The sequence below is a fragment of the Liolophura sinensis genome, chromosome 3 (genome assembly GCF_032854445.1).
Source record: "Liolophura sinensis isolate JHLJ2023 chromosome 3, CUHK_Ljap_v2, whole genome shotgun sequence".
Taxonomy (NCBI): domain Eukaryota; kingdom Metazoa; phylum Mollusca; class Polyplacophora; order Chitonida; family Chitonidae; genus Liolophura; species Liolophura sinensis.
This window is the reverse complement of record NC_088297.1, coordinates 3,832,482-3,847,561: the sequence shown is the minus strand read 5'-3', so window position 1 is coordinate 3,847,561 and position 15,080 is coordinate 3,832,482. Positions and strand designations below refer to the sequence as shown.

At 42.2% G+C, this 15,080-nt stretch overlaps 1 protein-coding gene across 1 annotated transcript; it reads right to left on the bottom strand.

Moving 5' to 3' along the window:
• Nucleotides 1-4,407: 4,407 nt before the first annotated feature.
• Nucleotides 4,408-14,130, bottom strand: LOC135463694 (large ribosomal subunit protein uL5). The gene is made up of 5 exons (XM_064741079.1): nt 13,962-14,130; nt 13,104-13,210; nt 7,927-8,074; nt 6,209-6,303; nt 4,408-4,513 (listed from the first exon to the last, which is right to left on the bottom strand). Exons 1-5 carry the CDS (start codon nt 14,083-14,085, stop codon nt 4,484-4,486), a joined length of 504 nt encoding a protein of 167 aa, XP_064597149.1. The 5' UTR covers nt 14,086-14,130; the 3' UTR covers nt 4,408-4,483.
• Nucleotides 14,131-15,080: the final 950 nt, after the last annotated feature.

The following is a 15,080-nucleotide window of genomic DNA, read 5'->3' as shown; positions in this document are numbered from 1 at the left end:
GCGTTCTGAAAAATTCGCTCTGGGGGCAATCTCGGCGGTCGTTCGCGCGAACAAATATTTGTTCGCTTTCGCGTTCGCACTCTATTTGAACGGTTCCATTATAAAATGACTATACCATTCCAGGACGAAAAACCGCGTTCGCGTTCGCGTTCACGTTCGCGCTCTGTATAAACGGACCTTAAGTGTCTACAAAACTACCTGGACGCAGACCCCCCATTACAACGTTCGTTTTTTGGGAGGGACGAATGTAATTCTGTGTATTTTAGGGTGTAAAGTCTTTTTTTTGCTGCCAGCCTGCCGTTTTTGGTGTACAGGTGCATGCTTGGTATCAAAATGGTGGAAATTGTCTAAGCTTTGGGCAGGTATGAGTTTTACTGATGAAAGTTTGAAATTCTGGGCGGTAGGACACAAGGAGATAGGTGTCATGAGGCTGCGAGCGACGTCCCCTTGGCGTTGCTCGGCACCCCTCCCAGCGGCCGGCATAGAAAGGTTCAGGTTTTGACGGTCAACCTTTGTCAATACTTTATTGGCTTCTTTCTCACAGGCTAGGGCAGATATGCACCAAAGCTTACTGGCCACGGAATGTTACAGCGATAGACGTTAACATTGCCGCTTGTGGAAAATTAATGGGGGTCTGTGGCCAATTAGACAGTGTTGTTAAACATATTGAAGTATATTTAAAGCGACTATGGAGTTTTAATTCGCTCGGGTTTAGCACAGGGAAAATGCTAAAGGTGAATAAGTTTTGTAAGACGGGTCGGAAATTGGAGGTCATGTGACCACCCTTTCGTGTTGAAAACAAAATGGTTGCCCAATGTTAAAGCATTGGGGAAAGGCCACTTTTTGCCACTTCGCTAGCGACCAGTAAGGCCTAGTTGTACAAAATAACATCACGAAAGCTCTGCAGAAATACTCAGGATATCTGGAAATTATACAAATCCAACGGATACAAGATCACTGACAGCGATTCAAAAATAGGCATTTTCCTATTCAATAAGGTTGGGGTGGCCGTTTGCTTCAGTCGCGCCGTTTGTTACTAAGGAGATCACGTGATCTCTAGCAGTCCACAATGTTTTCAGTGAGCTTCATTTACTACCAGTATGAAGTCGAAACCCAGGATATATAACTTAGTTTCCACAGCTCTCGAATAGGTTTTACTTATCTGCAGTCGTAAATTTCCTTCTGTAATCGCTTTAGACAGAATAAATCCACTATTTAGACGAGTGTTTCCCGTGCCGCCATCTTGTCTGCAACCGGACCTTTCATTAATCCCTGAAGAACTCCCATTGTAATTCTGTGGGTCAATACGACAAATTTTACATGTCGACGTAGAAAAGCATAGACAGTCTTTGTTGGCTGAACTTTGACAGATGTGAAGTATTCTGTGTCCAATTAAATTTTAAAGAAACTTTGTATAATTGTTGTACAGTTTTTACACCATGCTGATCTCAGGAGTGCATGACTGTCTACATCTGTGTTGTAACCAATGAGAAGCCTAGAATTTATGGTTAGCTCCACCTACATTGTCAGAAAAGTATAAATAAGACTGAATCCGTAGAAATGGTGAAGATGGTCTACAAGGAAGGTCTATAGGATGGATGGTCTCAGGAGTCTGAAGTGTTAATAATCAACAGAATAGATAGAAAATACAGCTAGTGATGTTAGTACAGTGATATAGATACAGCATGTATATGATTTAAAATAAATGCTGGTAACTGTTGACTACATTTTAGTGCGCATGGACCGCCGGTACTAGGCACCGCGCAGCAGATGTTTTAGTGCGCATGGACTGGCGGTACTAGGCACCGTGCAGCAGATGTTTTAGTGCAGATGGTATCGCCATACACCCGCAGGTTGCTGCTAGATCTTCCCACGTATGGCCGAAGAGGAAGCCAGCATGAGCTGGACTTGAACTCACATCGACCCCATTGGTGAGAGGTGCCTGGGTCATTGCGCCCTCGACGACTCCGTGGTGGAAGCCAGCACGAGGCCCCGATAGGTTTTATGGCAACCGTTCATGTATATGTCTAAAAGCAACAACATATACGTCCCTTAGTACCCTGACTTAATCAGAATAAGGCATAAAACAAACTGCAGGGGTAGTAGTTGCAAAGTATTAGACGCCACTTGTCAAGAATGCTTACATGCAATTACATTAAAAGAAAAGACAGTAAATAATATTACTGTTATTTCCGAAGAGGAGCGGAAACAAAGCTATACGGTTCCAGAGGGTTTTTGTCTGTCGAATGTCGGAGCAGCCGAAGACACCGTGTTGCGGGACTCGTACCCCATATGGTTATAAGGCAAAATCGAGCACAGGTGACGTAAACGGAAGCAGCTGCGTTCTCAGCTGATGTAAATAACTAGTGCCTGACTGGATAAAACTGACAACATGGCGGCCCTTTCGATTGTCTTAATGTGCATGGTTTTGTTTTGAGAACTACCACCAATCTCGGCTAAGCAAAGATCACAAAATATAAAAAAAATATGCTTTTTGAACATCCTGTGATATACCTGGGACTACTATAAGTTACATTAGTCCCAGGGTATACTTCATCGAATAAAGTATACATTTGGCCTACTGTCGTCTTTTCTTTCAAAACAATGCAAAGGGACAAGACCATTGTTTTCTCAACTACCCACTGACAGACAAACTTCCCTCAACAGATACCTTTAATTAAAATCCGTTCCCCGAGTGACGTCTGGTTGCGTTTTCATCGATCTATATAACGAAGTAATCCTTTCCAGATAACGAATTTATCTGTCATCAGGAAAGGATTAGTCCATTAGATGGAAAAACATACCTACGTAAAAACAATTCTGTCGTTAAACCCCTTCCGGATGGTGATTTATTGCATTTTCATCGGTCTATCCTGATAACGAATTAATACATTCTTGATAACGAGCTAATCCTTACTCGAGAACGGGTTAAACTGTTTGATTCACGAAAATGTAATACGTCATCACTCGAGGAAAAGATTTAACGAAAGATTTGTTTTGAGGGTTCGACTGGGTGGAGAGTCACAGACGAGGAACGAAGGAGCCGATAGCCACAGACAAGGAGTGGAGGAGCGGATGGTGACAGAGGAGGAGTGAAGGAGCCAATAGTCACAGACAAGGAGTGGAGGGCTGATGGTTACAGACAAGGAGTGAAGGAGCCCTCTGGTCACAGACAAGGAGTGAAGGAGTCGATGGTCAAAGACAAGGAGTGAAGGAGACGATGGTCACAGATATGGGGGAAGGGAGCAGATGGTCACATACAAGGAGTTAAGGAGCCGGACAGTCGAATACAATTCGGGATTGTTCAGCACCAAGCTGCAATAGCTACAGAATACTAATCATTGTTTTATTTCATTGTCACTAAACACTTCAGTCCATACATATTAGTGCCGACACAAGGCCAGTATTCTAAAAGGAGAATCCTGGACGCGTCCAAACTTACGAGAAACCGTGTCGTGGGAAGTCTTCTGCCATTCTCCAAGTTCCTGTTATTTATTTGTTTGTTTGGTGTTTAATGTGGTGCTCATTAAATTTTCACTTTGACACCAGTCAGGTTTATGAAATTGCCCACAGGAAACCAGAGTGCCCGGAGAAAACCGGCGTGCCTGTAGAAAACCACTGCGCCAGGTACCGACTTACATGACAAACCTCCACATGCTTGCCACGTTTTCAGCGGTGAGCCGGGATCAAGCATCTGTTCAATCCATTGCACAAAACTTTTGATATTGTCAGGTGCGATGTCCCTATGTGTGCTTCTGTGACTCCAAAGAGAGGATTAACCCCGCCTATACCTTTCTACAGGAGAAGGCCAGGAGCTCAGGCCATGGGACTTAAGCGAATGAGGTACAGCATTATACTGGCCACCTGAAATGGACAAATCGATTTCTGCCCGACGCCACCATCCGCAGCGCGTTGTCCCCTGAACACCCTAAAATGGGCCTACCTCAACCACTGAGTGAATTGAGTAAGTGCTTGGGGTTCAACGTCGTACTTAACAATTTTTCAGTCGTATGACGACGAAGGAATCCCTTAGAGTGCATGTAATGTGCCTCGTTGTTGCTGGACTGATTTCCGCTGTTCTTTTATCTAGTGCTGCCATTATACTGATACGGGTCAACCAGTCGTTGCACTATCCTCTTCATGCCAAGCGAGCAAGTTACAACTTTTAAGAGGGGTGACTCGACCCAGGATTGGCTCTGGGTCTACCGCTCCCGAAGCGGACACTCTACCAAATGTGCTATTGGGGCCGGTCCCTCAAACACTAAGGTACCAGTCTACACTACTTTTACATTGAGCACCTTTACAGGATCAAAAACAGGCCGCACTTCCCAGGTATATTAACCAATGCTTAAGGGCCACCAAATTTGGGCCAACCAATGAAATAAACAAATCAAGTGGCACTGAAGCTTCTTTCCCAGGCGTACAGTTTATTATTGAGGAAACTTGTTTTTACATCGAAATTAATTTTTTTTTCCGTGTTGGTTTACTTCCCAGGCAGAATGATTCCATCGTACTGCAAAGAGAAAGTGAAAGTAAATAACCATCCTGTGTATCAAGGACGTGAATATATAAAGGTGTCCAAGTTTCACTGCAACAACCAGGAAGGCTCACTTTTTACCGAGCAATGTACGACGCCTAAGTGCCACGGTAACACCCAAGAAGGCTCACTTATTACTGAGCAATCTATGAAACTTAACTGCCACGGTAAGACCCAGGAAGGCTCACTTTTTGCTGAGCAATCTATGATACCTAAGTGCCACGGTAAGACCAAGGAAGGCTAATTTATTACTGAGCAATCTATGACGCCTTAGTGCCTCGGTAACAACCAGGAAGGCTCACTTATTACTGAGCAATCTGACGCCTTAGTGCCACGGTAACAACCAGAAAGGCTCACTTATTACTGAGCAATCTATGACGCCTTAGTGCCACGGTAACAACCAGGAAGGCTCACTTATTACTGAGCAATCTATGACGCCTTAGTGCCACGGTAACAACCAGGAAGGCTCACTTATTACTGAGCAATCTATGACGCCTTAGTGCCACGGTAACACCCAGGAAGGCTCACTTATTACTGAGCAATCTATGACGCCTTAGTGCCACGGTAACACCCAGGAAGGCTCACTTATTACTGAGCAATCTATGACGCCTTAGTGCCACGGTAACACCCAGGAAGGCTCACTTATTACTGAGCAATCTATGACGCCTTAGTGCCACAGTAACAACAAGGAAGGCTCACTTATTACTGAGCAATCCATGACGCCTTAGTGCCACGGTAACAACCAGGAAGGCTCACTTATTACTGAACAATCTATGACGCCTTAGCCGTGTATGTACACGGTAACAACCAGGACGGCTCACTTATTACTGAGCAATCTATGACGCCTTAGTGCCACGGTAACAACAAGGAAGGCTCACTTATTACTGAACAATCTATGACGCCTTAGTGCCACGGTAACAACAAGGAAGGCTCACTTATTACTGAGCAATCTATGACGCCTTAGTGCCACGGTAACACCCAGGAAGGCTCACTTATTACTGAGCAATCTACGTTGCCTATTTGGTCACTTTCTACATGCATATACATAACTGCTCGTTGATGGACCAGTCTAACTGCACAGTTCACCTGGCACTATGACAAAAATAAAACACTTAAAATGTTTTTAATATCTGATGTTTTGAAATATTTCCTTTGACTTGGACATTAAGGTCAAGTGCTCTGTTGATCGGCTAATCATGTTAAAAAGGTTATCTTCAATGCAACATTATCAACAAATATTATTGTTTCGCAATACAACTGCAGTGACATCCTTTTGTGCAAGGACATTATTTTATAGCATGGTAGGCCTATAGAAAAAAAGAAAAAAAAAATCACCATTTGATGGAATGGTAGGGTTACTTGTCCACGCTTTAGCATAGTAGTTTATCAAAATAGGAAACATCAGTTAGGTTTTCTTTAGTTTTCCTACATTTTTTTAAATTTTTCACTGGAATATAAAGAACATACTTTGAGAGATTGGCTCAACCAGTGTTTTCTGTATTCATGGCCCTGCCCCCGTTCAGTTTTGTGAATTGGCTCTACCTTACATTAAAGAGACGACACGTTGTAAACGGGTGCCTCTCTGTTGTTGTTATGTCATATCTCCATCGATGCCTATTGCATTAATTCTGATGCAACAACCAGGAAGGCTCACTTTTTACTTATTCATACCTTTTGTTGGAACCATTTCATGGACTCCTCTTTATTGACTCTGTGTTTGGCTCCAATTGTGCTCTTCCTCCGCCTTCTTTGCGAGATGTTAAAGCCTATGGCCAAACAAAGCCAACAGGAAACAAAATCATAGGTCTGCTGCTACATAACGTTTGGCAGGACAAAAAAAGTGAGTGAATGAATGTTTGGGGTTTAACGTCGTACTTCACAATTTTTCAGTCATATGACGATGGAGGAATCCTAGAATGCATGTAATGTGCCTCCTTGTTGCAGGACGGATTTCCACCGCTCTTTTATTTAGTGCTGCTTCACTGAGACGACTTACCGAAAGCAAGTAAGCTGCCTCGCCCGAGCCATTATACTGATACGGGTCAACCAGTCGTTGCACTATCCCCTTCATGCTGAACGCCAAGCGAGGAAGTTACAACTTCCTCTTTTAAAGTCTTAGGTGTGACTCGATCAAGGATTGATCCAGGATCTACCGGTCCCGAAAACTGACATTTAGAAACTTCGTCACACTGTTCAAGCTTGTTTATGTAAGGTATCTGTATGATTTTTTCTTGCTATCTGCCATGCAGACATTTCCACAGACAGACACATCGCACAGAACCAGATTTCTATAGCATATGTATGATCCCCCCGGCAGAGTGATCAACAACACACAACCGGGTCTACTGATATGCATTCCCCCTCACCACTAACATCTATCCCCTTACATCAACATAATACCTGGCCACTGCTCTCACCCTTTACTAACATAGTTATCTGATTTTTGTCTGTCATACTGGTTGTTAGTTTTACTTATTTATTTGATTGGTGTTTAACGCAGTACAAGAATATTTCACTTATACGACAGTAACCAGCATTATGATGGCAGGAAACCAAGCAGGGCCAGGGTGAAACACATGACCATTCGCAGGTTGTTGCCAGACCTTCCCACGTATGGCTGGAAAGAAAGCCAGCATGACCTGGACTTGAACTCACAGCGACCACACTGGGGATTTATTTATTTATTTGATTGGTGTTTTATATATTTGGTGGGCTCAAACTGTGCAGATCAGAGGGGAAACCCGCAACCAGCCGGATTGGTGAGAGGCTCCTAGGGAATTGTGCCGCGTTGACGTGCTAACCCACCCGACACAGTTTTATAGTTGGAGGAAACCATAGTGCCCAGGGTACACGACCAAATGTTGACAAGTTAAAAACTTTTCCCCATGACAAAAACACTCGTGTACACAAGAATGCTCATTGCAATCGATGTCCCACAAATAAGCCGATGATATTCGTAAAAATTCCTGTCAAAGGTCGGAGTTCAAGTCACAAGCCATGTGCCGCAGGACATGCTCATTGGAACAAGCCGAATGAATAAATGAATGAATGCATGAATGCTTGGGATTTAACGTCAAACTTAACAATTTTTCAGTCATAAAACTCAGGAAGCCATTAGGTGTGTGCCGCCTCTGAAGTATCACCAAAGACACCAGACATGACACCCCACCCAGTCATACTATACTGACACCGGGCCCAACAGTCCTGGTTCGTTGCTCTAACCCCTCAGAGCTGAGCGCTAAGCAACAACCAATAAGTGCCAGTTTTGAAGTCCTTGGTATGACCCGAGGACTCCTGATTTCCCCGGACGCCCTATTAGGCAACAGAAGCGGTCCAACAGCAAACCAAAACCGGTTACAATTAATACCAGATGATTGCCGACTGCTTACCTGGTCGTCCTAAAACAACGTAGAAATCCATCCCGTAGATTCCAATACCAGGGTCATACTTGATTCCCAAGTCAATGTGTTCCTGGATGCCGAAGCCAAAGTTTCCTGTATCGGAAAAGTTGCCTTTTTTCAACTCGTACTCCCGCACCTGTTCAAATTAGGTATTTCTATACATTACTGAGTTTCATCCACACCTTCAGAAGAACAAGTAGCAGAGGACCCCACATATAAAGTTACTATTTTGTTTATCTGGCTGGTGTTTGACGCCATACTCAAGAATATTTCACTTACACAACGGCGGCCATCATGATGATGGGAGGAAACCCTCCGCAGGTTACTGGCAGAAAGTCCCACATACGGCCGGAGAGGAAGCCAGCATGAGCTGGAATTGAACTCTCAGCAAACGCATTAGTGAGACGCTCCTGGGTCATTATGACACGCTGGCATGCTAAACCCCTCGACCACGGATCCCCCATCATCATAAGTGTATTCAAAGGAAAGTCTGGCGTTGCTCCGTTTAAAGTGTATTCAAATATTTCTGTCTTCTATGGCAAGTTGCCATGTTTATAGCCTAACCACATACTAGTATGGAAGAAACCCTGAAACCAATTTCATACTACGTTCCTTAATACCCAGGTTTCAATATACAACCTTACGACAGCAGAGCGGCATGCCATTGAAATTGGATGTCATTCTATTATACCTTTCATCAATTACATCAATCTGCCAGTCTGGCATATACAACACAAAAACACTAATTATACAACACAAAAACACTTATTATACAAAACAAAAACTAATTATACCACACAAACACTAATTATACAAAACAAAAACACTAATTATACAACACAAAAACACTAATTATGCCACACAAACACTAATTATACAACACAAAAACACTAATTATACAAAACAAAAACACTAATTATACCACACAAACACTAATTATACAAAACAAAAACACTAATTATACAACACAAAAACACTAATTATACAAGATCAGACTGAATATCTGAATTATCTTCTTGGGTGGGCTTGGCTGTGAACTATTGCAAATATGATCATAACCTGTCAGTAGTTTTAGGGTGCGACTTTGCCACAGTAATGAAAAAATTCAAAAACTGCACATGGATGTGGACAAGAGAGAAAATAAACAACATAACATTTCATCATTACTTAAATGATTCTGAAAATTGTATTATGTACTAGAATACGAATTTTAAATTTTTTTTTTCAATTTTTTGAAGTGATATACAGTGGATGTCATTTAGGGATTATGTTAACTAACTCATTGACTCCGACAGCCCACTACAGCCGCCAGTACAGCGACGGGCTGTAGCCGTGCCTGCCTTCCGCCCGAGCAGGCTCCAGCGATCAGCCTCAACGGCTGCACTCGCCTCAGTGTGAGATTATACTGTAACGGGGAGTGACGCAGAGCATTTTTCTATTTTAGCATTCTAATGCTGGATGGATTTTGTCATTTATGTTTACAATATTAGTGTAGTTGAGGACGTACATTCATACAGACATCTATAAAATTGGATTATCAAACTGAGCATTCAAAGAAAATGCCACACCAGCAAAAAGTATTGTAATTTTGGAGGTGATGATACACGAATTCCCTGAATAAAATAATGTGTTTCTAAGTCATCTTTGAGGAAATACAGAGAAACCAGTTATTTATCGTGGGTTTGTTGATGTGTTGAATAGAGCCGTGCTATAGTCAGTCGTTTTCTCACTTCAGCTACGCAAAAATACCAAAACATCTTGTCGCCGAAGGCATTTGTCGTTCATTGATCAGTAGTTGCCCTAGATTTTGTCACATGACACAGCGTGACAGAATCATTGGTCAGTGATATTCAGGTCAGATCTACACTCTCCTTTCAGAATAAATGATAAATACAGAACAAAAGAATGTCTTCACTTTCACTTTCACTTTCCGATACACTAATATCTGATTCAGTGTCACATTCCCTTTGAGCAGACTGTCTATCATCGTTTGTGAAGCCTAAACAAACCTCTTCTTCACTGGACTCGGCCAACGAAAACATGTTGACACTTAATTTATTTATTTATTTATTTGATTGGTGTTTTACGCCGTACTCAAGAATATTTCACTTATATGACGGTGGCCAGCATTATGATTATGGTGGGTGGAAACCGGGCACAGTCCGGGGGAAACCAAAGACCATCTGCAGGTTGTTGGCAGACCTTCCCCACATACGGCCGGAGAGGAAGCCAGCATGAACTGGACTTGAACTCACAGCGACCGCATTGGTGAGAGACTCCTGGGTCATTACGCTGCGCTAGCGCGCTAACTGACTGAGCCACGGAGGCCCCTGTTGACACCTAAGTGTGTGCAACTCGAAAAATAGGTTCTAATCTGTGGTTACACATTCAAGCCAATAAAAACTGCCAAAATACTAGTAAATATAAGCCAAAGATATCAAGACAGGTGTGTTTTGATTGATTTATACTTGAACAAAACATTTGAAAGCAAAATATGCACCCAATGTGAAGTAGTGTCATGTGCGGGTTTAGCCGCTCCTCGGGAAATGAGGTCCTTATCGGCCGGATATACCTGCACCTCGGGTTGAGACAGAGCACTTTGCATGCGCCCACGCCGTGCTTTGGAGTGAATGAGTTAAAAAAAACAGCAGTCAATGATTTGATAATATTAACTTGGCCGACTGCCTTTTTTATTTAAAAAAAAACACACAATTTAACCTTGCATCAGCAAATGATACTAGCTGTCATTTCTCTGATATCAATCATATTTGTTCCTCCCTGGTGAACTAGTTAACATTAACATGAAGGACAGGTTTCCTGTCTCACATCAAGTAACTAAGGCTGCCAGAAGACAGGTTAGTGTTGCAAATTCAGTGAGTTTATTGTGGCACTTTGGTAAAGGAATGAAACAAGTTGAAGCAGTATATCTTACAGCAACTTGTGCCAAAAGTGCAATACTTTGTAAGGGACAGAACTCTGTTAGAATTATACAATGTTACCTCCCTTCAATATTCTAAATCAGTGGTGGTGGTGGGGGGTGGGTGGTGGTGGTGGGGGGTGGGGGGGTGGGGGGGGGGAGATGACAATTCATTTACAGTCAAACCTCTTGTATGTGGCCAGTGGAGTGAAACAAAATAAGGGGACGCTTAGAGCAGGTGGCCACATAACACACGCCAGGTAAAAGACCGAGCCAACACGTTCCTGTCTTATCTGTATTCATTTCAGATATGATAAACGTTTATGCGTACATATATTTAGCAGGTATATATAACAACAGTATACTTATGTTATATCTCCAAAAAATTAAGCATTGAGGGTTATAAGCCTAAAGCGTTAATGGTGTTCCCACAGAGTGTACATAAACACGCACTTACAACGAAGTCAGTGCATATGTGGCTTGAGCGCTTTTCTCTCCAGTATTTCAATGGTGTAGACAGTTCTACGCCTGTTGGGCTATTCCAATAACATTTTGAACTTTGAATTGCAGCTAGACGGATGAGCTGTATGAAAGTTTATTCGGTGATTTATGTATTTTTTGCCACTGTCGGTGAAGCAATCAACATACTTGTATACAGATCAGGGAAGTTCAACAGGTGTTCGCGAGGTCATATTTTGGCAAACCAAAAGGAAGACAATTCCAGGGGCCTACAAAGATTATGGCGGGACAAGCTTTCTGCTTTCACAGCTTCAGACGACCTCTACATGGGCCTAATCCAGTGGGTGTCTAGACAATAACCAGCTGGGCATTAAAGCAAAGAGGCTTTACTGTTATTGACCTGTAAACCACAAACTTCACTGGTCAAGACAACGATGTAGGTTACAACATCGCAAATTTTCAATCACTATCAAAGCTGCCGAAGTCTGTGGCCGCTATTTTGAAATTTTCAAATCTCTGATCGTCATTACTTTTGAAAATCTTGGCCGTGTAGGGCAGGTTGATACTGGACTTTGTTGCAATGTATAGTGGCAGCTGGCCATGTAGGGCAGGTTGATACTGGACTTTGTTACAATGTATAGTGGCCGCTGGCCATGTAGGGCAGGTTGATACTGGACTTTGTTACAAAATATAGTGGCCGCTAGCCGCATAGGGCATGTTGATACTGGACTTTGTTTACAATACATTGTGGCCAATGGCCACATAGAGCATGTTGATACTGGACTATATAAACTGGCCGCATTGGACAGGTGTCCGCATATTACAGGTAGTTTAACGTGGAAAATCGTTCAGGCGTGGCAGAGAGTGGCTGCTTGGGACAGTTAGAAACTAAACACAGGTGCCCGGAAGTACAGGTTTGACTGTATTTATGTTCACAATGCAACATTTACTTGGTAGACGGGTGCCTCAAGAGCACACCTGGAACCACTGTCAATAGCCCTTTGAATGGTGTACAATTTCTATCAATCCACACTTTCCACAAGTGTAACGCTGACACGATGATTTGACTCAGTGTTGCTGTTGCACCACTTACACTGGTGTTGTCACGTTATGGTCTTCACTATTCATGAATTACAAGGTGACATGAAGTCAGAATTACTGTAGGATTAAAGAAACATGTTTTTTTTTTTCAGTGTACAGCTTTTCCATGTCAAAGACAGCACATTTAAAAATGGAGCAAATCTAGGTTAGAGCATGGAAGAATACTTTAGGTTACACGGGTGCCTCAGTTTACACGCCCTTGTTTTCACGGATGCTTTGTCACTCAGTGGCCGAAACTAACGTCATGCCCCATGCCCGACTGTGAACCATGGCTGAGCTGAGAGAAAATACTTGCCTAAGGGGAACTGCCGGTTAGTCGTTTTTCAATTCAATTTGTACGAGTGGGCAATTCAACTGTTCAAAAAGAGGCTACAGGAAGTTTTTTCCAAATGTTACTGGTAGCTGGTGGATCATAAAGAGAATCAAGGCAAGAATTTACTAGCAAGTACAACGTCGAAGACAGTTGCAATTTCCGGGCACATGCTTCTGTGATTCCATAGGTATAGAGAAACAAACATTCAAGGAGTGACACTGTAGTCTTTGCGTGTTCAGCAAATGCAGTAGCTTTTCCAAGGCAGATTAACCAATCAGAAGCCTAGAATTTTCTTTGAATTGTGATAAAGATCTGTATTCCTGAGAGCTTAGTTGGGAATAATGAAGCCCATCTCGAACATGAAAATCTGTTTACCTTCAAGCCTCGCTCCAGGATTTCCTCAGCCTTCGCCCCGCGGACCGTACAGTGGACTGCGATCTTCTCGTTTCTACGGATACCAAATGATCGCACGGTATAACGAGCTGAAAGTGAAATGGCCTCAATAGAAACAAGCACAAACTACATAGCAAGAATTTACTCTATTTAAATCAGTTCCAGTTTCACATCCCACTGAAGAATGTTACATACACAATAGCTAAATTTTGATTGTCAAAAATACCCCTTAAGATTGTTTAGCTTTTTCTCTCTATAGGACATAACTGATGATTACGATTTATGATCGTTTAGCTTTTTTTATCTTTATAGGATATATGTATATAAATATATATATATGTATATATATAAACATATATATATGTATATATATAAATATATATGTATACATATATATATATGTATATAAATATATATATATATATGTATATAAATATATATACAAGCATAACTGCTATTATCAAATGAAAAGAAAAAAAAGCAACATTTACTTATTTGAGTTTTATGCTGTCTTCAAGAATATTTTCACTTATGCAACTCATTAGGGTGAGAGGAAAGCAGGCAAAGCCTGCAGGAAAGCAGCATTATGGTGGGAGGAAAGCTAGCAAAACCTGGCGGTAACCGGCATTATGATAGGAGGAAAGCTAGCAAAGCCTGGGGGAAACAAGCATTATTGTGAGAAGAAAGCAGCAATATGGTGGGAGGAAAGCAGCAATATGGTGGGAAGAAAGCAGTATTATGGTGGGAGGAAAAGCATGTAAAGCCTTGAACCCACAAAATAAAGCGGTAAGTTGAATAGTGAGATCTACTTAAGCCGGCTTGACCCACATCAGTGGTTACCTTTAGAGAAGACTGGTTGTTGTCCAGTGAGTTGCTCCAGCACCTTGGCTGCTCGGGTCAGTCTGTCACCCGACTCCCCCACACAGATGTTAAGACAGAGCTTACGGATCCTAAGGTCCTTCATTGGGTTATGCTTCCCCTTAGGGTCCTTTTGTTCCTGAAATATTTATTTTATTTGATTTATTTCATTGATGTTTTACGCCGGAATATTTCACTTATACAACAGCAGCCAGCATTATGGTGGGAGGAAACCGGGCAGAGCCCCGGGGAAACCCTCTACCATCCGCAGGTTGCTGGCAACCCTTCCCACTTACGGCTGGAGAGGAAGACAGCATGAGCTGGACTCGAACTCAGAGTGACCGCATTGGTGAGAGGCTTCTGGGTCGGTACGCTTCCGAGCTACGGAGCCCCCAGTTCGTGAAATAAGATTGTCTGATTGACTGATGTATATATCAGTGTTCAAGAATTTTCAATTGTATCATAGTGGTCACGTTTATGGGTTGAAGATAGCGAGAGCTGGATTTGAACACACAACCTCACTGGTCAAAACCCTGATAGTGGCAGCAAGCCAGTGCCTGATCCTGCAAGAATGTTGTTACCAGATCTCACTCTAAGTTTTGTACCTTTCCAATAGTAACGTAATGGACACGATCACGTACAGAAATGACAAACCATTTATTATTAATTCATGGATTTGATTGTTGTTTTCATGACATACTCAAGAATTCAGCTTGGGAAATGGATAACTTGCTAAACCCTTTAATGACGATTTATCAGCATAAATATTGAGCTACAAAATAATTTCGAGACATGGAATATGGCTTTTGTTATCGGGCAGGAAATCAGTCATGGTGCAAGTGAATAGCTATATGTTTTAGTCCTTTATCCATTTCCCACATTATCTGGTTCAGATGCCAAATCTATTTTCGGGCATTGTATGAACGTAGCTTTAATCCATCTCATTCATCACATGTGGTGTGCAAAGCCTGGCAAGTGTCTAGATAGACAGACAGATAGATAGATCCTTTATTTACCAAGGGTTAACATAATTAGTTATAGAACCAGTTTACATTATAGCCCTGCATTCGAACCTATACACATTAGTATGAGTAAAACATT